The 26,127-nt window shown below is 45.4% G+C and overlaps 1 protein-coding gene across 2 annotated transcripts in view; it reads left to right on the top strand.

Annotated features, from left to right (window-relative positions):
- LOC135545518 (UDP-N-acetylglucosamine--peptide N-acetylglucosaminyltransferase 110 kDa subunit-like) overlaps nt 1–24,186 on the top strand; it is a 35,621-nt gene extending 11,435 nt beyond the window's left edge. For both annotated transcript variants that reach the window (XM_064973168.1, XM_064973167.1), the window contains exons 7-22: nt 982–1,177; nt 1,718–1,858; nt 3,204–3,304; nt 3,458–3,611; nt 3,833–3,934; nt 4,149–4,328; nt 4,760–4,918; nt 5,178–5,269; nt 6,064–6,187; nt 9,730–9,900; nt 17,350–17,466; nt 18,922–19,092; nt 19,559–19,711; nt 21,687–21,939; nt 22,179–22,302; nt 22,744–24,186. In XM_064973168.1, coding sequence (XP_064829240.1) covers nt 982–1,177; nt 1,718–1,858; nt 3,204–3,304; nt 3,458–3,611; nt 3,833–3,934; nt 4,149–4,328; nt 4,760–4,918; nt 5,178–5,269; nt 6,064–6,187; nt 9,730–9,900; nt 17,350–17,466; nt 18,922–19,092; nt 19,559–19,711; nt 21,687–21,939; nt 22,179–22,302; nt 22,744–22,924 — 2,419 coding nt within the window. In that variant the 3' untranslated portion in view covers nt 22,925–24,186. The remainder of the gene's footprint in view (nt 1–981; nt 1,178–1,717; nt 1,859–3,203; nt 3,305–3,457; nt 3,612–3,832; nt 3,935–4,148; nt 4,329–4,759; nt 4,919–5,177; nt 5,270–6,063; nt 6,188–9,729; nt 9,901–17,349; nt 17,467–18,921; nt 19,093–19,558; nt 19,712–21,686; nt 21,940–22,178; nt 22,303–22,743) is intronic.
- Nucleotides 24,187–26,127: the final 1,941 nt, after the last annotated feature.

Below are 26,127 nucleotides of genomic sequence, written 5' to 3'. Positions count from 1 at the left end.
AAAATATTCTCGTCTCAGCTTCCAGACCGGAGCTCACTGGGAAACAATCTGTGCAAGGGATTAAAAAGTAAACCGGTAGGCCTGTTTTACGTTTCTATAGGATCAGAGCATTACTACTTTTTTATTTTTATGCTGCGTCTTTATTGAAAGAGAGCTGCAAAGATTTTTCAAATAAGCAACATTGAGATACAATTTTTTTTTTTTTCATGGTTAGGCTCTCTTGAGTCAATTGTTATTTAACCAGTGTGCTTAAAGCATCAGATGAGCTCAGTAGCCTACATATTGTTGATATTATTAAAACGCAGGTTGTGTCTTTATTGGGAAAAATACATTTTAAAATGTCTAACTAACCATCGATGAAAGAACAAACTCAAGTTTTTTGGGAGGGTGGTGTGACAGCCCAAATCGAGTTGAATAGCCATGAGGGGGCATCTTGCCCAAGAGCCATGTTTCAGAAAAGCAGAGACCATTTCAGCTTTGGGAGTCCCATTGGTAGCAAATCTGTGACCAGAGTTTCTTTCTATCAAGTGACTAGTAGAATGGAGAGAAGAGATGGCAGGTTCTCCCTTCACCTTAATCTCTCCATGACCCCCCCCCCCCCTTACCTCTAATGTTGGTGTTTCCTCTTGGGTAGCCTGAATTTGGTCGGAATAACATGAAGAGTCCAGGGCAGATAACTTGAAGCCGGAATACAGTAACTGTCGGTTTGATGTTCAAAAGTTGTCCGTTTGTAAGAATGATAGCGATTACATTTAGAGAAAATAAAGTAACAATCTCAAAGTTGGCAAAACGGAGGCCATCTAGTACAGCGCCACCTTAACAAAGACTAATGTTACTACAGCTCAGTAGCACTAGTGCCACTCTGCTCTTTCGCTCTGCAGAGCGGTGGTGGGCAGCCTCTGAGTGTTCAGCCTTTAGTAGTATTTGCCTTAATTGTTACCAGTAGTTTACCCACTCTTCTCTCTTCTTCCAACCATTCAGAGCGGTGGCTGGCTACCTGCGTGCCCTCAGCCTGAGCCCCAACCACGCAGTCGTCCACGGCAACCTGGCATGCGTCTACTACGAGCAGGGTCTTATCGATCTGGCCATCGACACGTACCGCCGCGCCATCGAGCTGCAGCCCCACTTCCCCGACGCCTACTGTAACCTGGCCAACGCCCTGAAGGAGAAGGGCAATGTAAGGAAGAACACGGTGTGTGTGTGTGTCCACGCAGTGACCGACTGCTCCGTTATTCTGCATCCCTACTCCCAGTGTGAGAGGCACGGCTGTCCCAGCAGGCCGCAGCAGTTCACTGTGCCCTGTGCATGCCATGTCCTCCTTGACCCAGTTTAGGAGATGACGGGGGTCAGAGATCAGACTGGGGTGTGGTTAGATGGATATGCATGACACACTGGTCTTCGTGATTGTTGCGGCTATCCCTTTCACCACTACTCTAGACAAAGATTATTTTGGGATGCTTAAATGTCTTCTGTTCAGCTGCAAATAGATGAAGATTGATATGGGTTCCAGCTGTCTGTTAGCCGTCGCTGTTCTGCCTCTGTTGGCCCCCTCTGGGCCTTGGCGTCTGTCTGTTGGGGTTTCCTTTTCTGTTGGCCCTTTCGGGGGCTTGGTGTCTGTCTGAAAATGTGAGTGTTTGTGTGTGGGGTGTCTGTGAATGTGTCTGGCTGTGTGTGTCTCTGGTTTAACCATGTGTGGTTTGAACCCCGCCTCTCTCAGGTGTCCGAGGCTGAGGAGTGTTACAACACGGCCCTACGTCTGTGTCCCACCCACGCAGACTCTCTCAACAACCTGGCCAACATCAAGAGGGAGCAGGGTAACATCGAGGACGCCGTCCAGCTCTACAGGAAAGCCCTGGAGGTGAGAGAGTTAACTATATGGCAGAATGCTCATAGAAAGCATTGACGGTAGCATTGAAAAGTATTTTACCTGATAGGTTAAAGGAAGGCTGTTTATAAGCCCTTTTTTTTCTCGCAATCTTAAGCATGTCAGCTCAGTGTTCTCTTTTAAAGGAAGTGTCATTTCATGAATCTGGTGGTGACTGAACCTTTTCAGGGGAGGGGCGGGGGGGTTATTTCCAGAGTTTACCACAGGCCCACTAACCTGGCTAGTGTCCTGTTGTAGTATGTATGTTAACCTATAGGTGTCCACTCACTCTGCCCAAAGTGGGTGAAAACGTGCTTTGGCGATCATTTCGCCTCCTTGTGTTATAACATACATTTTACCAAGACAAATATGATTTATTCATGTTCTGAATCGTTCAGTGGTGGTCTTTCGCTAACATGCCATTAACATGATATGTAAAAGTGTTGGATTTCATAACGAAATACATCCGGTAATATGAACGTAACGCGCCAATGTAAACTCCGATTTTTTTATATAAATATGAACTTTATCAAACAAAACATACATGTATTGTGTAACATGAAGTCCTATGAGTGTCATCTGATGAAGATCATCAAAGGTTAGGGATTAATTTTTATCTCTATTACTGCTTTTTGTGACTCCTCTCTTTGGCTGGAAAAAATGGCCGTGTATTTCTCTGGCTTGGTGGTGACCTAACATAATCGTTTGTGGGGCTTTCGCTGTAAATCCTTTTTGAAATCAGACACTGGCTGGATTAATGAGAATTTTATCTTTTAAAATGGTGTAAAATACTTGTATGCTTGAGGAATTTTAATTATGAGATTTTTGTTGTATTGAATTTGGCGCCCTGCACTTTCACTGGCTGTTGCCCAAGACAGGTTAAGGCTACCTATCTGACGCGATGCAACTTTCCAGACTTGTATTTTATTACTACTTTTTTTTTCTGGCCTGATTTCGTCGCCCTGATTCTGGCCATCCTACAAGGGTCAGCCCTGATTCTGGCCATCCTACAAGGGTCAGCCCTGATTCTGGCCATCCTACAAATTGTCAACACTGATTCTGGCCATCCTACAAATTGTCAACACTGATTCTGGCCATCCTACAAGTTGTCAACACTCCAATAACTTTTGAATGGATCATGGTAGAGACCTGATGTTTGGAACAAGGGTTTTAATATGTTAATATCTTAGATAATCCTCTAGTGGTCAAATTATGCACTTTTTGATTTTTGATTGGACACCCTATAACCTGTGTGTGTGGTTGTTGGCTGCGGCCCACTCTAACCTGGCCAGTGTTCTGTTGTGATATGTATTTTAACGTGTGGTTGTGTTGTCTTCAGGTGTTTCCAGAGTTTGCTGCGGCCCACTCTAACCTGGCCAGCGTTCTGCAGCAGCAGGGGAAACTCCAGGAGGCTCTCATGCACTACAAGGAGGCCATCAGGTCCGTAGACAGACAGAATCCGCCCTCCGTCTCGCCCTCTCATCTCAATCAGTTGTGGTTTGACAATCGACAGAGGCAACTTTTAGGGATGCTGTTTCAAGGTTCTGAATCGAGTTGATTGGCGTCCTACTTTATTGTTTTATGTGTCTGTAGAATCAGCCCTACGTTTGCTGATGCCTACTCCAACATGGGCAACACTCTGAAGGAGATGCAGGATATCCAGGGAGCTCTACAGTGTTACACCAGAGCCATCCAGATCAACCCTGCCTTCGCTGACGCTCACTCTAACCTGGCCTCCATACACAAGGTGACTCATCTGCCATCTCTGTTCTCAACCCCAATTCTAAATCGACTCCTATCAGACCTACCGAAGGCAGTGAAGTCGACTTCACTTTTCTTCTGTCACTGATATTCCGCAGAACAAAATTGGGTCTGCAATTCGTTTTTTAATGAATGGAAATATTAAAATTAATTTTATGTATAAAGGAAGTTGTGTTATGATTTAGTTATTGTCCCCTCCACCCTCAGGACTCTGGAAACATCCCAGAAGCCATTGCTTCATACCGTACAGCCCTGAAACTGAAGCCTGACTTCCCTGATGCCTACTGCAACCTAGCACACTGCTTGCAGGTACACACACACACACACTAGTCTCCTATGCCAAGTTACTGCAGATACGCTCGAGGCCAAATCCTCATCTATCGATGAAAGTTAAACCAAGTAAGGCTCAAGTTACTGCTCTTTGATTTACATTTCCCAGGTGTTCCACTTCAGACTGCCTCACAAAACTTCTCACACCAACACACACCTCACCACTTAGACAGCAGTCCTCTCCTCTCCCCAGATTGTGTGTGACTGGACAGACTATGATGATCGTATGAAGAAGCTGGTGAGCATCGTGGCTGACCAGTTGGATAAGAACCGTCTGCCCTCGGTGCACCCCCACCACAGCATGCTGTACCCCCTCTCTCACGGCTTCCGCAAGGCCATCGCTGAGAGGCACGGCAACCTCTGTCTGGACAAGGTACAGGCCCTCATCAAAGCAAGTACAGCATTGACCTTCTATTCAGGTGAAAGTTGGGCTGGGATGCTTGCATGGTGAAGGGTAAACGGTAAGGTGGGATGGCTTGGAAGTTACCCGCCTGGCGCATTTTAAGGAAACTTAAGCCCTTAAGTCTTTTATTTAGTTGAAAATATACATTAAAACCAGCCATAGATGGCAGAAGGTGGTTGGGTTGCTTGTAGGAAGAGCTTGGTCCGGTCATTGGTTAGGGTTGGATGTTAAAAGGTCAGGTTCAGGCTAGTTGTAACTGCGTAATGGACGAGGGATCTGGTTTCAATCTGCCTTGTCTAGTTGGACCACGTGAAAGGAGCTAGTGTTTATGGTCTTTGGAATAGGAAGCCATTTGGGATGCATCCTGGTTGGTCTAACGCACCCCCCCCGTCCCTCCACAGATCAATGCGCTCCACAAGCCGGCCTTTGAGTACCCCAAGGACCTGAAGGCCAGCGCAGGGCGTCTGAGGGTAGGATATGTCAGCTCTGACTTCGGGAACCACCCCACCTCCCACCTCATGCAGTCCATCCCCGGCATGCACAACTCTGAGAAGTTTGAGGTGAGGGTTTCTTACTGTTGTGGGACATATTACCACTAGACTGGCAACAACCAATGATTTTAAAATGAACTGATGTTTGTTTACTTGGATTCGATTGTCATTTAAACCATTTTTTTTTTTTTTTATGTAACTGAATAAATAATGGATAAATAAGTGAGGTGTTATAGTGACCAAACATAACTTGAAATTTGTTGGTTATAACATGTTTGGCGGGGTTCTAACAGTTGGTCGTAACATGGTTATAACATTCTCTCCCCAGGTGTTCTGCTATGCCCTGAGCCCAGATGACAACACCAACTTTAGGGTTAAAGTGGTGGCCGAGGCCCATCACTTCACTGACCTGTCACAGGTGAGTAAACTCAGATTGAGAACTGAATCTAAGTACTTAAGAAGTAGCTTCCTTTTCTCTGTCCACTCAGCCACATCCAACACTTCAGAGTAAAGATTTAAATCCTCTCCCTCCATCTCCTCTCCTCCTGTCTCTCCCTCCATCTCCACTCCTCCTGTCTCTCCCTCCATCTCCTCTCCTCCTGTCTCTCCCTCCATCTCCACTCCTCCTGTCTCTCCCTCCATCTCCACTCCTCCTGTCTCTCCCTCCATCTCCACTCCTCCTCCTCTCCCTCCACTCCTCCTGTCTCTCCCTCCATCTCCACTCCTCCTGTCTCTCCCTCCATCTCCACTCCTCCTGTCTCTCCCTCCATCTCCACTCCTCCTGTCTCTCCCTCCATCTCCACTCCTCCTGTCTCTCCCTCCATCTCCCTCCCTCCATCTCCACTCCTCCTGTCTCTCCCTCCATCTCCTCCACTCCTCCTGTCTCTCCCTCCATCTCCATCTCCACTCCTCCTGTCTCTCCCTCCCTCCATCTCCTCCCTCCCTCCCCTCTGTCATCTCCACTCCTCCTGTCTCTCCCTCCATCTCCCTCCTCCTGTCTCTCCCTCCATCTCCTCTCCTCCTGTCTCTCCCTCCAAGGCCAGTCTCTCCCTCCATCTCCACTCCTCCTGTCTCTCCCTCCATCTCCTCTCCTCCTGGACTCCTCCTGTCTCTCCCTCCATCAGGTCTCTCCCTCCATCTCCACTCCTCCTGGTCTCTCCCTCCATCTCCTCTCCTCCACATCCTGGTCAATATGAACGGCTATACCAAAGGAGCCCGTGTAACGGTAAGGCAGCAGACAGGATCCATCAGGATGGACTCCACATCCTGGTCAATATGAACGGCTATACCAAAGGAGCCCGCAACGAGCTGTTTGCCCTGCGCCCCGCTCCCATCCAGGTGAGATACAGGCTTTATTTAGCCGTGTTCATTTCTATACTCAACAACAATAGAAACCCAACATGTGAAGTGTTTGTGCCATGTTTCATGAGCTGCATTTCATTGTTTTAAGGTCATACCAACGATCCTTTTGCTATTTGATTTAGTATTTTAATACTCCTTGAAGTATAAAACAAATTACTATTACTATTTGACCATGCAAACGCATTGAATAACAGAATGAATTGTATGCTGTAGCGTTAAGATTCCCTTCAATGTAACTAAGGGGCCTAGTGAAAACCATGAAAAACAGCCCCAGACCATTATTCCAACTTTAGTTGGCACTGCATTGGAGCAGGTAGCGAACTCTTGACATCCGCCAACCCCAGGTTCGTCTGTCAGACTGCCAGATGGAGAAGTGTGATTCATCACTCTACAGACAGCGTTTTACGCTGCTCCTGAGTCCAATTGCCGCGAGCTTTACACCACTCCAGCCGAGAACACTTCCTGTGCTGATGTTGCTTCCAGAGGCCGTTTGGAACTTGGTAGTGAGTGTTGCAACCGAGGACAGACAATGTTTACGGGGTTCAGCACTCGGCGTCCTCGTTCTGTGAGCTTGTGTGGCCTACCACTTCGCTGCTGAGCCGTAGTTACACCTAGACTTTTCCACTTCACAATAACAGCACTTACAGTTGACCAGGGCAGCTTTAGCAGGGCAGAAATGTGACTGACTTGTTGGAAAGGTGGCATCCTATGACTGTGCCACGTTGAAAGTCACTGAGTTCTTAAGGCCATTCTACTGCCAATGTTTCTCAATGGAGATTGCATGGCTGTGTGCTTGATTTAAAAAAAATATATATATATGGGGCGGCAGGGTAGCCTAGTGGTTAGAGCGTTGGACTAGTAACCAGAAGGTTGAGAGTTCAAACCCCTGAGCTGACAAGGTACAAATCTGTCGTTCTGCCCCTGAACAGGCAGTTAACCTACTGTTCCCAGGCCGTCATTGAAAATAAGAATGTGTTCTTAACTGACCTGCCTGGTTAAATAAAGGTAAAATAAAATATATAAAAAATACACACACATACAGTTGAAGTCGGAGGTTTACATATATTTAAGCTCAGTTTTACAATTCCTGACATTTAATCCTAGTAAAAATTCCCTGTCTTGGGTCAGTTCGGATCACCACTTTATTTTAGGAATGTGAAATGTCAGAATAATAGTCAAATGATTTATTTCAGCTTTTATTTCATCGCATTCCCAGTGGGTCAGAAGTTTCAATTTGTATTTGGTAGCATTGCCTTTAAATTGTTTAACTTGGGTCAAACGTTTCGGGTAGCCTTCCACAAGCTTCCCACAATAAGTTGGGTGAATTTTGGCCCATTCCTCCTGACAGAGCTGGTGTAACTGAGTCAGGTTTGTAGGCCTCCTTGCTCACACACGCTTTTTCAGTTCTGCCCACACAGTCCCTATAGGATTGAGGTCAGGGCTTTGTTGTCCTGCCACAAATGTGGAAGTATGCTTGGGGTCATTGTGCATTTGGAAGAGTCAATTGTGACCAAGCTTTAACTTCCTGACTGATGTCTTGAGATGTTGCTTCAATATATCCACATAATTTTCCATCTTCATGATGCCATCTATTTTGTGAAGTGCACCAAAGCACCTCCACAACATGATGCTGCCACCCCTGTGCTTTACGGTTGGGATGGTGCTCCTCGGCTTACAAGCCTCCACCTTTGTCCTCCAAACATAGCGATGGTCATTATGGCCAAACAGTTCTATTTTTGTTTCATCAGACCAGAGGACATTTCTCCAAAAAGTACGATCTTTGCTCGAATGTGCAGTTACCAACCGTGGTCTGGCTTTTTAATGTAGGTTTTGGAGCAGTGGCTTCTTCCTTGCTGAGCGGCCTTTCAGGTTATGTCGATATAAGACTCGTTTTACTGTGGATATAAATACTTTGTACCTGTTTCCTCCAGCATCTTCACAAGGTCCTTTGCCGTTGTTCTGGGATTGATTTGCGCTTTTCGCACCAAAGTACATTCATCTCTAGGAGACAGAACGCTTCTCCTTCCTGAGCGGTATGACGGCTGTGTGGTCCCATGGTGTTTATACTTGCGTACTATTGTACAGATGAACATGGTACCTTCAGGCGCTTGGAAATTGCTCCCATTGGTGTCTGGAAATTGGTCTTGGCTGATTTCTTTTGATTTTCCCATGACGTCAAGCAAAGAGGCACTGAGTTTGAAGGTAGGCCTTGAAGTACATCCACAGCTACACCTTCAATTGACTCAGGCTAATTGACATCATTTATCAGAAACTTCTAAAGCCATGACATTTTGCAAGCTGTTTAAAGGCACAGTCAACTTAGTGTATGTAAACTTCTGACCCACTGGAATTGTGATACAGTCAATTATAAGTGAAACAATCTGTCTGTAAACAATTGTTGGAAAAAGTATGTGTCATGCACAAAGTAGATGTCCTAACAGACTTGCCAAAACTATAGTTTGTTAACAAGAAATTTGTGGAGTGGTTGAAAAGCAACTTTTAATGACTCCAACCTAAGTGTATGTAAACTTACGACTTCAACTGTATTGATACACCTGCCATCAATAGGTGTTGCTGAAATAGCCGAATCCACTAGTTTGAAGGGGTGTCCGTATTTTTGAGTTGCACCCCCTTTTTCAGAACCTTTAAGTCGTCAGGGCATGAACTCTACAAGATGTCAAATAAATTCCACAGGGGTTCTGGACCATGTTGACTCCAATGTTTCCCCACAGTTGTCACGTTGGCTAGAAGTACTTGGGGCGATAGCACATGCTTGACGCACACAGGAAACTGAGTGTGGAAAAACCCAGCAGCGTTGCAGTTCTTGACGTTCTCAAACCGGTGCGCCTGCCATACCCTGTTCAAAGGCACTTTACTCTTTTGTCTTTCCCATTCACCCTCTGAATGGCACACACATACAATCTGTGTCTCGAGGCTTTAAAATCATTCTGTAACCTGTCTCCTCTCCTTCATCTACACTGAAATGTATTTAACAGGTGACATCATTAAGGGATCGTAGTGTTCACCTGGTCAGTCTGTCATGGAAAGAGCAGCGGTTCCTAATGTTTTGTCCACTATGCTTTAACTGAAACAAAAGAGACCTAGAAGAAAGGCTAATATTTTATCTTCTTTTTTACTCACAATGTATTTCAAGAAGATCTAACTGCATATGTCCATGAAACTGCTTGAGATCATATGATTGGCAGGCATTTCGTTTGGGCATTTCATCGTTAACACATGAAGAATTATAATTTACGATTGACAGTGATGGCCTATTTGGAAATTAGTTAAGCCTTACTTGGTGTTTTGAGGGTATTAAAAATGTCACGTTTTCTTGAGACAACATATTTGGGGGTAGGCCTGTTCTACAATGATATTCAGTAGGCTACATCTGTCATTAAACTTTAAATTTTTTATTTTATTTAAGTGCGCTACCTCATCAAACAAAGTCCCTACACCACAGCTGGGATATAATGTCCAAATAAAGTTGACTGTGCCAACTGTTGTCTCCTTCTCAGTGTATGTGGCTGGGCTACCCGGGGACCAGCGGAGCTCCCTTCATGGACTACATTGTGTCAGACAAGGAGACGTCCCCCTTCGAGGTGGCAGAGCAGTACTCTGAGAAACTAGCCTACATGCCACACACCTTCTTCATCGGCGACCACGCGAACATGTTCCCCCACCTCAAGGTGAGATTCCTGTTTATCCAAGAAATAAACATTTGTTGAGTGGCTTGATTTGAACGTTATTATGTTGCTAATGTGCAGTGATAGGTCAAATTTGCAAGCCCTCACATAATATATAGGGAATTGTTGATTTTGCCAAACAAATTGCAATCAGGGAATCCTGGAGGGACTGTTTTGTCCTGTTGCAATCAGGGAATCCTGGAGGGACTGTTTTGTCCTGTTGCAATCAGGGAATCCTGGGGGGACTGTTTTGTCCTGTTGCAATCAGGGAATCCTGGAGGGACTGTTTTGTCCTGTTGCCATGTTTCCTGTGAATTAATGAATTTTATTTTCGTGTCAAATCGCCAGTTGGCAACACATCCCTTATGGGTTTAGTTGTCGCACAAACATTACAATAATTCACTATGATAATTACGATTCTTCTTCTTGTGCTCTATGCATTGCGCATAGAGTGGGGGGGGGGGTCTATGCATAGCAAATTACTTCCCTAGAGCAATAAAATAATATGCATATATACAAAGTTTTTTTTTTATCTATGTTTTTCTGAGTCAAAGGTCAAGTTTCAGCATCAAGGATATCACTGCTGTGAATTTAAATATAACGGTGTAGTAATTGGTCGAGAGCAAGCGGCCTGGCTCAATACTAGGCCCTTTATTATACAGTATTTACGTTTAATAATGTTGGTTTGTGCCTTTTTCTTAATACATGGGACTGTGTGGGGGAGTTATTTATTCCCCTTCAGTGCAGCAGACCATTTAAAACCTCTTAGATGTAAAAGGTCCCCAGTTTTGGGGACCACAGTGCTCCTGTTACCGGTTCTGACCGTCAATGTTGCTTAGATCGATCTGTGGACACCATGGATCAGACTGGCCTGCATTGAACGATAGTCCTGTTTCCCACGGACAGTTTATTTTTAACATTTTTAAATGAGCCTGTGACGTAGGATGTGAAATCTGAAACCACTTGAAGCTGGGATGTCCCTCCTACCATTTTTAATTCGCTCTTCCGACTGTCCATTAACTCAACCCTACATCGCAGCCACTGACAAAGCACATTCCTGCAATCGTTACATCGTAGCGCATTCATGTAAAGTAATGAATAGAACAAAACACTTTCTGTTTATCATAGACGGACAAGATGAATATGAGATTAATGGCGAGTTCAGGAAGCCAAGCTAGAAACCTGAGACGTTCGCAGCGATGGGGCAGACGTTTTGATCAAGAGAGACCTTTGTGCTTATTTTCTATTCTCTCTAACACTAAACATACAAATATGTACTTTACAGTTATAAGGAAGACAAAATTGTATAATTAGTCGTTTTTATCATTTGAGTATGCTTTATTTAGAAAGCATATGTCATTTCAAACCTTATTCATACATTATTGTTGAATAGGAAATGCATCACAAAATGTTTCATATTTGTAGCTGTGTACTTGCGCTTGTCTTCAAGTATATACACCTCAGCAATTTATAGTTATTTTTATTAGAAAGGTGAGATTTTAACTTAAATATGCAGCATTAATTTATTGTTTATGGCTTATGATAATTACTTTGGGGCATTATGTAGATGACATTTTCGATGACATTAACTGGTTAAAGACCTTCAGCTTGGCTTTGATTCAAATCAAAAAATTGCTCACCGATCTTAAATTAGTGCTAAATGGTGATAAAATCAAGTTTGTTTTTCTCCAAGTCTCGTAGAATTGACCCTGAAGATCTGCATATCTGCACCTTGAACCCCCTTTAAACGCACATTGAAAAACCTAACTAAGAACCTAACTAAGAACAGGTACATATTTTACAATCAGGAGAAATGTCTATTTATTCGATGGAGTCTCACTGGGCTGTTATAAAATTTGTACAAAAACGTGTAATTAGATTAGAGGAGCAGTATACCATGTCGCAAACACCCGCCTATAACTCACTGATAGTCAGACAAAGGTCCTTTTCCCAGATTATTTTCACCGTTGTAAAAGAGGAGCCACCATTCTCAAAGGAGTCTATAGATAAAGGAGATTTAGCCTTTGATGGATTGTGCTGTAGCAAGAAGGGTCTCAACTTCATTTATTTTTTTTTTTTTACCTTTATTTAACCAGGCAAGTCAGCTAAGAACAAATTCTTATTTTCAATGATGGCCTGGGAACAGTGGGTTAACTGCCTTTTCAGGGGCAGAACGACAGATTTGTACCTTGTCAGCTCGGGGGTTTGAACTCGCAACCTTCCGGTTACTAGTCCAACACTCTAACCACTAGGCTACCCTGCCGCCATTCAGCTGCGCTCCAAACCTCCCCTTGGAAGTCAATGAGGAAATTGTCTAATTTCTATTGGCGAATGAGAGCATATCTGAGGAAATAGCAAAAATTATTTCCTACAGACCTTCCATGCTTGTCGGGTGCTGTAAATCTCTTAAGGTTTTGGCTATGTTGCCCACTTCACTAAAGTTATTAATGAATATAATTGAGCTTAGGTGTAATGAATCACAGGATTGGGCCTCTATCTGAATCCACATTGAGTCTTGTCTGTTTGTGATCCATGTTAGCATGTTGCGAATTTGTGCAGACCAGTAGTACAATTTGAAGGCAGGGCAAGGCCACCCTTAGATTCCGGTTTCGATAGTGAAGATCTTGAGGCTAGGTTCTTATTGCCCCATATACGTTTGATGCTTTGGTTGGTGGTTTTGAAAAAGGAAACTGGGAGATAGTATGGGCGCATCTGAAATAAATAGTTCAATCGAGGGAGGATGTTCATATGATAACATTGATTCTTCCGACTAGGCTAATTGGGAAAGAGATCCAGGTTCAGAGATCTTTCTTGATTCCATCCAGGAGTGGGGGGAGAGAAAAAAAATGTTTGTTGAAAAGGCAATTCAGATCTGCTGTTACAAAGATCCCAAGGCATTGAAACCCCGGTCTCCAATTGGAACGGACAGTGTCTTCATAGAGCTGGTGAGTGTAAGATTGAGAGGGGAAACAATGGATTTGTCCAAATGCATCTTATATCCTGAAAACTTGCCGTACTATGCATTTGTCTAAAATGGGAGGAATTTCTCAGGGTTGGATATGTAGAGCAAGACATCGTCCGCGTAGAGTGAAATCTTGTGCTGAAGGCCGCCTGCAGAAACACCCATAATACTTGGAATGTGCCTTATCAACTCTGCCCCCAACAAATAGCAGGGGCGACAGTGAGCATCCTTGCCTTGTGCTACGTCCCAAAGGGAATCTCAGAATTCAGACCGTTAGTAGTCACCATGGCATTTGGATGAGAATATAAGGACTTAATCCTTTTAATCAAGTTTGTGCCCATATTGAACTTTTCTAAGACTGAGAACAGTTCCACTCCGTCCTGTCAAACACCTTCTCAACATCCAGTGACGACAGCAGGACAGTGGTCTTCTGTGCGTTTTACTTGATCTATAATCTTTAAAAAAAAAAAGATGGTGAATGAAGAGTATATGTCTCTAATAAATCTAGTTCGGTCCGCTTTTATTACTTTGGGAAGAAGTGTTTTCATCTTTTGCCGAGCAATTTGGTAGTTATTTTATAGTCAGAATGGGCCAGAAGGATGTGCAGGATAGAGGGTCCTTGTCTTTTATAGCAACGCTGTAATGAGGGCTGTGAACATAGTCTGGGAGAGCTCCCGTTTTAACAATACTGTAATGCGGGCTATGTTTTTGCAAAAAACAAGTCATCTTGCATGAAAATAGGGCCACGCTGGGGCCAAAAAGCTTTGTGGAACTCTGGGGAAATCCATCTGGGCCTGGGGACTTGTTGGCATGGAGATAATTGCTTCGAGGATCTCAGGAGTGAAAGGGGAGTTGAGCTTTTGGTGGGTCTCTGATAGTTTTGGTCGTGAGTATCCCTCTAGGAAGGAATTGAATTTTGCATCTATGTTTTTCTCTCAGAAGTATATAATTTGCTGTAAAAAATAATGGAAAGTTAAATGTATTTTATTTGGATCGTATGTGACCTCGTCCTCTGCTGTTCAGATAGCGATGATTGTACGCTCTGACTGCTCTTTTTTTAATTGGCAAGTAATCTGCTAGGCCTATTTCTATACTCATGGTTTTTCTGTTTAGTACATCTCCTGAGTATGGTCCAGGTTTAGTTTAGCGTTGTCTACTTTAAGTTGACTCCAGGAGGTGCTGCCTGGGGATTATTTATGTACTTTTTCGCTGTGTTCCAACTCCCTGAAGATCTAAACTGTGTGCTTCCATTGCCTTGTTCTTATAGGAAGCATATGCAATTAGATGACCTCTTAAGTGTGGCTTTGGCAGCGTCCCACATTGGCCGGAGAAATGGGAGAGACTTTGTTGTTGTCTATCCATGTAGTAACCAATGTATGGAATGCTTCGTTTGATAACATGGAGCTGTTGAATTTCCAGCTCTTTGACCTCAGGATGTTTTTAGAGGTCGAGGCGGTGATCTGAAAGTGCTGTGTGTCCGATTTTGTAGAAGTGGCAGACTTTATGGAAAACTTTGGGATAAACATGTAATCTATACGAGGTGGAGGTGTTATGGACATTTAAGTGGTATGTATAGTCCATGGATTAGCTATTAGTCTCTCTCCAGATATCTATCATACCCATCTCTTTAAGAGTTCCACAGTATTGAGCTCAGGGCGAGGATCTCCTTCCAGAGAGACATCAGGGATTGTCAGGGATTTACTGTTTCAAAGAAACATGGCCCTCTCGGGATAAACTGTCCCAATCCATACAGCCATCTGTGTTCTCAGTACATCGCGCAGACAGGAATAAAGAACTCTCCAGGAAGACGAAAGATGGTGGTGTATGTTTCATGATTAACTACTCATGGTGTGATTGTGATAACATACAGAAACTCAAGTTCTTTTGTTAACCCGACCGAAAATACCTCAAACAAATGCCGACTGTATTTCCTCCAAAGGGACATTTCTTGTATCATCCCCCTAAAGCCGATACCACGACGGCCCTTAAGGAATCACACTAGACTTTATGCAAACTGGAAACCACATATCCTGAGGCTGCATTTATTGTAGCTGAGGTTTTTAACAAAGCAAATTTGAGGGAAACGCTTCTGAAATTCTACCAACATGTTCGTACTGTAGTACGGCAAATCTGATCACAACTCTGTTTTGCGCCACCCTTCCTATAGGCAGAAACTCACACAGGAAGTACCTGTGCTAAGGTCTATTCTACGCTGGCCTGACCAATCGGAATCCATGCTCTAAGATGGTTTTGCACATGCGGACTGATGTGATCCGGATAGCCTCTGAGAATAACATTGACGAATGCACAGATACGGTGTCTGGGTTCATCAGGAAGTGTATAGGAGATGCTGTGACTATTAAAACCTACTCAAACCAGAAACCGTGGATAGATGGCAGCATTTGTGCAAAACTGAAAGTGCGAACCTCTGCGTTTAACCATGGCAAGGTGGTTCCCAGACTGGGAATATGGCTGAATACAGCCTGTAGTTATTCCCTCCATATCAAATATCAAATCAAATAAGGCAAAACATCAGTACAGAGACAGTGTCCGACATGAGGCTCAGAGACGAGACGTATGTGGCAGGGTCTACAGACAATCACGGACGACAAAGGGAAAACCAGCCACGTCGTGGACACCGTCTTGCTTCCAGACAAACTAAACACCTTCACCTGCTTTGTGGATAACACAGTGCCTCCGATGCGTCCCATTACCAAGGACTGTGGCACCCCAATAGATCCACAGACGATGCAATTGCCATCACACTGCACACTACCCTATCCCATCTGGACAAGAGGAATTCTTATGTAAGAATGCTGTTTATTGACTATAGCTCAGCATTCAACACCATAGTACCCTCCATGCTCATCGTTAAGCTTGGGGCCCTGGGTCTGAACTCCGCCCTGGACTTCCTGACGGGCTGCCCCCAGGTGGTGAAGGTAGGAAACATAATCTTCATTGATCTTTAACACGGGCCCACAAGGGTGTGTGCTCAGCTCCCTCCTGGACATCCATGACTGCGTGACCACACACGCCTCCAACTCAGTTATGCAGTTTGCAGACGACATAACAGTAGTAAGCCTAATTACCAACAATGACGAGACAGTCTACCGGGAGGAGACGAGGGCCCAAGCAGAGTGGTGCTGACGATCTGAATGCTCACGAGGCTGAAGAAATTTGGCTTGTCACCTAAAACCCTCAAACATTTATAGATTCACAATTGAGAGCATTCTGTCGGGCTGTATCACTGCCTGGTACGGCAACTGTACCGCCCCAAAAAAATGCAAGGCTCTCCAGAGGGTGGCGTGGTCTGCTCAACGCATTACCGGGGGGTGGCAAAACTTCCCACCCTCCAGGACACCTACAGCACCTGATGCCATAGAAAGGCCTTAAAGATCATCGAGGACATCAACCACCTGAGCCACAGCCTGTTCACCCCACTATCATCCAGAAGGCGAGGTCAGTACAGGTGCATCAAAGCTGGGATCGTGAGACAGAAGCTGTTTTTCACTCAAGGCAATCGGACTGTTAAATAGCCATCAGTAGCCAGCTTCAACCTGGTTTTTGCAACCCTGCACATTTGAGGCTGCTGCCCCATATACATGGAATCACTGGTCACTTAAAAAAATATACTGTATTCTATTTTAGTCAATGCCACTCCGACTTTGCTCGATCTAATATTTATACATTTCTTGATTCCATTATTGTACTTTTAGATTTGAGTGGATTTTAGATACTACTGCACTGTTGGAGCTTGGAACACAAGCATTTCGCTACACCTGCAATTACATCTGCTAAATATGTGACCAATAAAATTAGATTTTACTACTAAATGTTTGACATCAGATATCTTCTGGCTTTCAGCCAGACGTCTAGTGAGCACTGGATGGGTTATCTGTACAGCTGCCATTTTTCCCTCCCCTTGTGCTTCCTAAGTGTTTGTTTTTTCTCCCCTCTGCTTCAGGTGAACATGTGTGCTTTTCGGAAGGAAGAGCAGCATCACAACTTTGTTCATTTGCACAATTTCTCTCATTCGCTTAAGCGTGTAAATGTCCACACTCACTGACAATGGCATTCGGTAGCTACTAGCTATGCTTGTGTAAACTTTGAACTGGATTTGCCTGTGCAAAAAGTTTGTTCGTTTTCCTTCAGCTAACAATGGCTATGTGACTTCGCTATTAGTTTGTGCTAATTTTGTTAGCATTCCGGTGATGGAGGCCCAATGGGCTTTTCTTGTGTGCTATGGCGGTAATTATTATTCCAAGGGCACCCTTGAAAATGAGACCCTGGTCTCAATGGGTTTCCCCTCTTACGGAAAGCTCACATAAAGCTCACAAAGCTCACATAAAGCTCACATAAAAATAAACTGTCATCTGAAAGGAGAAAGGTGTGTTTTGACGAATGAAAAATAATGCTTTTAGGTCTTCAACCCTGACTTCACATGCAGTTCACCTCTTCACCTCCAGTATTCTTTTTATTTTCTTCAACAGAAAAAGGCGGTGATTGACTTCAAGTCTAACGGCCACATCTTTGACAACCGCATCGTTCTGAATGGTATCGACCTCAAGGCCTTCCTGGACAGCCTGCCTGACGTTAAGGTGGTCAAGGTGAGACGGTGACATGGTGCATAGCCCTAACCCTTCCTGGACAGCTTGCCTGACGTTAAGGTGGTCAAGGTGAGACGGTGACATGGTGCATTGCCCTAACCCTTCCTGGACAGCCTGCCTGACGTTAAGGTGGTCAAGGTGAGACGGTGACATGGTGCATTGCCCTAACCCTTCCTGGACAGCCTGCCTGACGTCAAGGTGAGACGGTGAATAGCCCTAACCCTTCCTGGACAGCTTGCCTGACGTTAAGGTGGTCAAGGTGAGACAGTGACATGGTGAATAGCCCTAACCCTTCCTGAACAAGCCTGTCTGACGTCAAGGTGAGACGGTGACATGGTGAATAGCCCTAACCCTTCCTGAACAAGACTGTCTGACGTCAAGGTGAGACGGTGACATGGTGCATAGCCCTAACCCTTCCTGAACAAGCCTGTCTGACGTCAAGGTGAGACGGTGACATGGTGAATAGCCCTAACCCTTCCTGAACAAGCCTGTCTGACGTCAAGGTGAGACGGTGACATGGTGCATAGCCCTAACCCTTCCTGGACAGCTTGCCTGACGTTAAGGTGGTCAAGGTGAGACGGTGACATGGTGCATTGCCCTAACCCTTCCTGGACAGCCTGCCTGACGTTAAGGTGGTCAAGGTGAGACGGTGACATGGTGCATAGCCCTAACCCTTCCTGAACAAGCCTGTCTGACGTCAAGGTGAGACGGTGACATGGTGCATTGCCCTAACCCTTCCTGGACAGCTTGCCTGACGTTAAGGTGGTCAAGGTGAGACAGTGACATGGTGAATAGCCCTAACCCTTCCTGAACAAGCCTGTCTGACGTCAAGGTGAGACGGTGACATGGTGAATAGCCCTAACCCTTCCTGAACAAGACTGTCTGACGTCAAGGTGAGACAGTGACATGGTGAATAGCCCTAACCCTTCCTGAACAAGCTTGTCTGACGTCAAGGTGAGACGGTGACATGGTGAATAGCCCTAACCCTTCCTGAACAAGACTGTCTGACGTCAAGGTGAGACAGTGACATGGTGAATAGCCCTAACCCTTCCTGAACAAGCCTGTCTGACGTCAAGGTGAGACGGTGACATGGTGATTAGCCCTAACCCTTCCTGAACAAGACTGTCTGACGTCAAGATGAGACAGTGACATAGTGAATAGCCCTAACCCTTCCTGAACAAGCCTGTCTGACGTTAAGGTGAGACAGTGACATAGGGAATGTTCTGTGAACATATTTCCATTGGACTATGAACTATTGGAAAGGTAGTTCGTAGTCCAATGTCATTCATAGTCATTGTCTGTTCCTTGTTGTGTCCTTTAAATTTGAACAGTGAAGACCTGCCCTCATCCTCCAGAAAGTATGTTGCAAATGCTTTGTAGATCACTGACTCCTTCCTTCCTTCCTTCCTTCCTTCCTTCCTTCCTTCCTTCCTTCCTTCCTTCCTTCCTGTCCAGATGAAGTGTTCCATTGAGGAGAGTGGCGTAGCAGAAACCAACGGGGCTCTGTCCATGCCCGTCATCCCCATGAACACAGCAGCTGAGGCCATCATCAACATGATCAACCAGGGACAGATACAGGTCACCATCAACGGATTCACCGTCAGCAATGGACTGGCCACCACACAGGTACTGGAGGGAGGCACACACACACACACACACACACACACACACACACAGGAAATGGATAAGAATGAGTTATTCTTATCCTGTTATTTTGCTGGTTGGAGTGAAGCAGTGAGGTACGTGTGGTTGATCTTTGATCCCAGCCATGTGACACGACGAGGGTCTGTAGTGTTACATCTCATGTATACTGTGTTTTCAGATACTTCCAGGGGAGGAGGTTGTAGAATCAGGGTCTGTATCCCTCCAGGTATGGCACAAAGACTGGCTAGTACTGGATAAAGACATTGGGTCACTTGCATGTCTACTTTTGGGGATTTGACCCCTAGGAAAGCGGTTCCAGTACTGTAGTGAACAGGGGTCAGAACATGGGTGTAAGGTTAACACGGTCACTATGCACTGGCCTCTCCTCTGCCCCAGTCTATCTCTCTGCTCATAGTAAATCTCTCCATCATAACCTCCTCCATCTCAGCTCAACAACAAGGCGGCTACAGGAGAGGAGGTACCTCGTACCATCGTGGTGACAACCCGCTCCCAGTACGGCCTGCCTGAAGACTCCATCGTCTACTGCAACTTCAACCAGCTCTACAAGATCGACCCTCCCACCCTGCAGATGTGGGCCAATGTAAGCATCATGCTAGAAACCCCTTTCTCCATGATCCTGTTGTCTAAGATGTTCATGTTTCTCCAGGAATACCCCTTTTCCTGGCTCAGGGTGTCTGAAATGGCACCCTGGTTCCTATGACGGGGCACTAGCTTTTACCAGGCCCTATACCCTGGTCAACGGTAGTGTACTACATAGGGACCCTGGTCAACGGGAGTGTACTATATAGGGACCCTGGTCAACGGTAGTGTACTACATAGGGGCTCTGGTCAACAGTAGTGTACTACATAGGGACCCTGGTCAACGGGAGTGTACTATATAGGGACCCAGGTCAACGGTAGTGTACTACATAGGGGCTCTGGTCAACAGTAGTGTACTACATAGGGACCCTGGTCAACGGTAGTGTACTATATAGGGACCCTGGTCAACGGTAGTGTACTATATAGGGACCCTGGTCAACAGTAGTGTACTATATAGGGACCCTGGTCAACGGTAGTGTACTATATAGGGACCCAGGTCAACGGTAGTGTACTATATAGGGACCCAGGTCAACGGTAGTGTACTATATAGGGGCTCTGGTCAACGGTAGTGTACTATATAGGGACCCTGGTCAACGGTAGTGTACTATATAGGGACCCTGGTCAACAGTAGTGTACTATATAGGGACCCTGGTCAACAGTAGTGTACTATATAGGGGCTCTGGTCAACAGTAGTGTACTATATAGGGACCCTGGTCAACAGTAGTGTACTATATAGGGACCCTGGTCAACAGTAGTGTACTATATAGGGGCTCTGGTCAACAGTAGTGTACTATATATAGGGGCTCTGGTCAACAGTAGTGCACTATATTTAGGGGCTCTGGTCAACAGTAGTGCACTATATATAGGGGCTCTGGTCAACAGTAGTGCACTATATATAGGGGCTCTGGTCAACAGTAGTGTACTATATATATAGGGGCTCTGGTCAACAGTAGTGCACTATATATATAGGGGCTCTGGTCAACAGTAGTGCACTATATATATAGGGGCTCTGGTCAACAGTAGTGCACTATATATATATAGGGGCTCTGGTCAACAGTAGTGCACTATATATAGGGGCTCTGGTCAACAGTAGTGCACTATATATATATAGGGGCTCTGGTCAACAGTAGTGCACTATATATATATAGGGGCTCTGGTCAACAGTAGTGCACTATATATATATAGGGGCTCTGGTCAACAGTAGTGCACTATATATATATAGGGGCTCTGGTCAACAGTAGTGCACTATATATAGGGGCTCTGGTCAACAGTAGTGCACTATATATAGGGACCCTGGTCAACAGTAGTGTACTATATAGGGGCTCTGGTCATCAGTAGTGCACTATATATAGGGGCTCTGGTCAACAGTAGTGCACTATATAGGGGCTCTGGTCAACAGTAGTGCACTATATATAGGGGCTCTGGTCAACAGTAGTGCACTATATATATAGGGGCCCTGGTCAACAGTAGTGCACTATATATAGGGGCTCTGGTCAACAGTAGTGCACTATATATAGGGGCTCTGGTCAACAGTAGTGCACTATATATAGGGGCTCTGGTCAACAGTAGTGCACTATATATAGGGGCTCTGGTCAACAGTAGTGCACTATATATAGGGGCACTGGTCAACAGTAGTGCACTATATATAGGGGCACTGGTCAACAGTAGTGCACTATATATATAGGGGCCCTGGTCAATAGTAGTGCACTATATATAGGGGCTCTGGTCAACAGTAGTGCACTATATATAGGGGCTCTGGTCAATAGTAGTGCACTATATATATAGGGGCCCTGGTCAATAGTAGTGCACTATATATATAGGGGCCCTGGTCAACAGTAGTGCACTATATATATAGGGGCCCTGGTCAACAGTAGTGCACTATATATATAGGGGCCCTGGTCAACAGTAGTGCTATTTCAATTCCGTTTCAGACACACAGCACCTCTAACTGACCTCGTCTCCGGTCTCTCCTGTAGATCCTGAAGCGTGTTCCCAACAGTATTCTGTGGTTGCTGCGTTTCCCTGCGGTGGGCGAGCCCAACATCCAGCAGTACGCCCAGAACTTTGGCCTGCCCGGCTCCCGCATCGTCTTCTCTCCCGTGGCGCCCAAGGAGGAACACGTGAGACGGGGTCAGCTGGCCGACGTGTGTCTGGACACGCCCCTCTGTAACGGACACACCACCGGCATGGACGTCCTCTGGGCCGGGACACCCATGGTTACCATGCCAGGTGAGACGTATGATCGCAGAGACGTTTCCTCCTCAAGTGTTCACTACTCTCCATAAATTAGAACGTGTTGACTTCGGTTAGAGGGGGTTTCTATGTCCCAGTCATTTCCAGTTCTAATGCATGAAGGGAACTACGGAGAAAGGAGAGATAATTGGGATGCACGGTTCCGTGTGTTGTAATAGCAGTGGTGTGTGTGTGAACGACAAGTCGGTCTTTAAATGTGCCGTGTGCCCGTACAGGTGAGACCCTGGCGTCGCGCGTGGCAGCCTCTCAGCTACAGTGTCTGGGCTGTCCCGAGCTCATCGCCCACACCAGACAGGAATATGAGGACGTGGCTGTCAAACTGGGTTGTGACATGGAATAGTAAGAGTCTCTGACCAACACACACACTCCAGCTAGCTCTCTCTAAATCTCCTCCTCTTCTCACACGCCATCTGTCTCTCCATCTCTTCTGTGGTTGAGCATCTCTCCCTCTTCTTACCATTGTTGTAACTGACCCGGTTCTCACCATTGTTGTAACTGACCCGGTTCTCCCCATTGTTGTAACTGACCCGGTTCTCACCATTGTTGTAACTGACCCGGTTCTCACCATTGTTGTAACTGACCCGGTTCTCACCATTGTTGTAACTGACCCGGTTCTCACCATTGCTGTAACTGACCCGGTTCTCACCATTGTTGTAACTGTTCTCACCATTGCTGTAACTGACCCGGTTCTCACCATTGTTGTAACTGACCCGGTTCTCACCATTGTTGTAACTGACCCGGTTCTCACCATTGTTGTAACTGACCCGGTTCTCCCCCCAGTCTGAAGATGATCCGGTCCCGTGTGTGGAAGCAGCGTATCTGCAGCCCTCTGTTCAACACCAAGCAGTACACTATGGATCTGGAGAAGCTCTACCTGCAGATGTGGGAGCGTCACGCCAGCGGCGGCAAGCCAGACCACCTGGTCAAACTGCAGCCCGTCGAGAGCAGCGAGAGCGCCTGAAGTCCTGGACCCTGGGTACGCCCCAAATGGCACCCTATTCAGTACACTGCTTATGACCAGGACGTGGACAAAGGTAGTGCACTACAAAAAAGGAACAGGGTGCTATATGGGATGCAGCCCCCAACCAGATGTCCGATCGATGCACGCCGCCCCCCCACCCTGACCTCTAACCTCACCACCTGACCCTGTCCAACTCCAGCCCCTCCAGAGCAGTGGAAGAGTCTGGGCTGGAACTCTGACCCCCACTCGCCCTTCACTCTACCCCTCCTGCCCAAAGCTTTGCGCCTATCTGCTCTTCTTTAGCCCCTTTCAACCCTGCTTCCCCTCCCCTGTGACTTGGACTCTTCTCTGTTGTAGAGCCTGCAGGTGTGTCCACCGTGTCGTCACCTCATCCCACCTTCCCCCTCCTCCACTCTAGTCATCTCTCATCCATGTCTGCTTCCCTGAGCCAGACTGAGCCTGAAGCACTTTGCTCTTCACCTGAGACTCTTCCCCAAACCACATCTTCCATACAGGGTACGAGGAGGAACCCCCCCCCTCCATCCCGCCCTCCATCCAGCGCCTGGAAGAGACTCCCGTGGCCTTTTCTCTTCTTCTCTCTGTGTGTATATGGGACTTGTTACACAAGCCTGCAGCAATGTTTTTCCATGTCAATATAATAATTGAATCTGGAGTAAGAGGGTATAGAGGGACTGTTGCACCGCAGTCTGAACATCTAGTAACTCTGGTCTAAAAACGGTGAATCCGCTTAAACATGTTTCAACATTTTGTTTCTAGTCTTGCGGCTGCTCTTGGTTTGTCTCCTCTTAGGCTATTGGTTATTCAGGATGAGAGTAGATGTCGGTGTTTATTATCACATTTCAGAGAGAAAGATCATAACCACTCCCTTCCACCACCAAATGCCAACTTTAAGGATTTTGTCATGTTTCAATGTAAGAAAACAAAAAAAATACTCTTGTTCGATGTCACTCACTATGCTGGTTAAGACCAAACCGTATGGATAAACTGGACAGACGGGAGGTTCTTGTCAGTACGACCCATTTCAAAGGCCCTGCATTTCTTTCACCCTTCGTTATGCCCACCTCTCCCTACATAATGATTGATTTTATCACTCGAACCAGGAATGGCCTACGTAAGTATTTTCTAAGCAGTTTTAGTTTTGTACTCGTCTTTCTGTGAACTGTTTTATTGAAGCTTTGTCTGGTATGCTGCAAGGCTCGGACTCCATTTCTGTTGAAATAAAGAAAACTATGGTAAACCTCTTGGAATGTGTGATAGTTTTGCTGCTTTAATCAGGGTAGTGTGTGGGCACGTTCCCCCAATACTGCTTCCACTTTACAGATATGTTTCTCAATTTGGTATAACATTTTTTTTAACCATGTAGATTTTCAAAATGTGTACACAAGACACAGAACTGTTGCTGTAAATGTTCAGAACGGTGTACACGACACAGTACTGTTGCTGTAAATGTTCAGAACGGTGTACACAAGACACACAACTGTTGCTTTAAATAGGTGTTCAGAACGGTGTACACAAAACAGTACTGTTGCAGTAAATGTTCAGAACGGTGTACACAAGACACACAACTGTTGCTGTAAATAGATGTTCAGAACGGTGTACACAACACAGTACTGTTGCAGTAAATGTTCAGAATGGTGTACACAAGACACAGAACTGTTGCTGTAAATAGATGTTCAGAACGGTGTACACGACACAGTACTGTTGCAGTAAATGTTCAGAACGGTGTACACAAGACACACAACTGTTGCTGTAAATAGATGTTCAGAACGGTGTACACGACACAGTACTGTTGCAGTAAATGTTCAGAACGGTGTACACGACACACAACTGTTGCTGTAAATAGATGTTCAGAACGGTGTACACGACACAGTACTGTTGCAGTAAATGTTCAGAACGGTGTACACAAGACACACAACTGTTGCTGTAAATAGATGTTCAGAACGGTGTACACGACACAGTACTGTTGCAGTAAATGTTCAGAACGGTGTACACAAGACACACAACTGTTGCTGTAAATGTTCAGAATGGTGTACACAAGACACAGAACAGAGCTGTAAATAGATTTTCTAAATGGAATAACTGTTAGCCATATGTAGTAGTTCTATAATAATTACAAAATAGAAAGTTCAACAAACTGCAAAATTAATTAATTAAATTAATAAAACATTGTCATTTTCTGTGCAGTAACTTGTATCATGATGAACAAAATCCAGTTATCAAAAGGTCCAAAAGGGCAACTACTCTACCTTGAAGCATATTTCTCTGAAAATGTTCATCAAAGACGTTCCATAGATTGATGCACACCACCCCAACCTGCCCTCTAACCTCTACACATGACCCTGTCCCCAACTCCAACCCTTCCAGAGCAGCACAAGTGCCTGGGCTTGAATCCTGACCCCTCACCCCCACTGGCCCCTAACCCTCCACTCAGCCCCTCTTGCCAAAAGCCTGGCATTCTCTCAATTGGATTTGCTCGACTCCTGTGTCCGCTCTCTGTCGTCTCGCCTCCTTTTGAAAAGGTCAATCGAGGAGAGACGGTGAGAAGGGAATATGGATAAAATGCGCTTCTATGAAATGACTCCTTCACATCCCAAAATACATGTGCAAAGTGATAAACAAGACATTTTCTAGATAAAATGAGTAGCATATTGTTTTTAAACACATGCGTACTTTTCTCCTCTGACAAAACAGCAGATTCAAAGGCTGTGTGGCAGGTTTCAAAACACTTCCGAAGGACTCTGGCAGGTTACACATGACTATCCTCCATGAAAGGTGGCTATTGAGGAGGGGAGGAGCCTCTTCCATTTCCACTTACTAACGAATTGACATCTTCTTGACCAGTTATCGGTTTCTGGGTCACAGAGGACAGGGTGGAGGAAGGACTTTTGCCCAAACAAGAAAAGGCCTTGAACTCTTGTCTGTTGTGGATCCTGCAGGTGTATTCCCTCCTCCACGCTCGTCTTCACTAGTTTTATTTCCATTTCGGTGCGGCAGGGTAGCCTAGTGGTTAGAGTGTTGGACTAGTAACCGGAAGATTGCGAGTTCAATCCCCCGAGCTGACAAGGTACAAATCTGTTGTTCTGCCCCTGAATAAGCAGTTAACCCACTGTTCCCAGGCCGTCATTGAAAATAAGAATTTGTTCTTAACTGACTTGCCTGGTTAAATAAAGGTAAAATAAATA

Source organism: Oncorhynchus masou, chromosome 9 (genome assembly GCF_036934945.1).
Source record: "Oncorhynchus masou masou isolate Uvic2021 chromosome 9, UVic_Omas_1.1, whole genome shotgun sequence".
Classification (NCBI taxonomy): domain Eukaryota; kingdom Metazoa; phylum Chordata; class Actinopteri; order Salmoniformes; family Salmonidae; genus Oncorhynchus; species Oncorhynchus masou.
The sequence above is the reverse complement of the archived record's forward strand: the minus strand, read 5'-3'. Positions and strand labels throughout refer to the sequence as shown.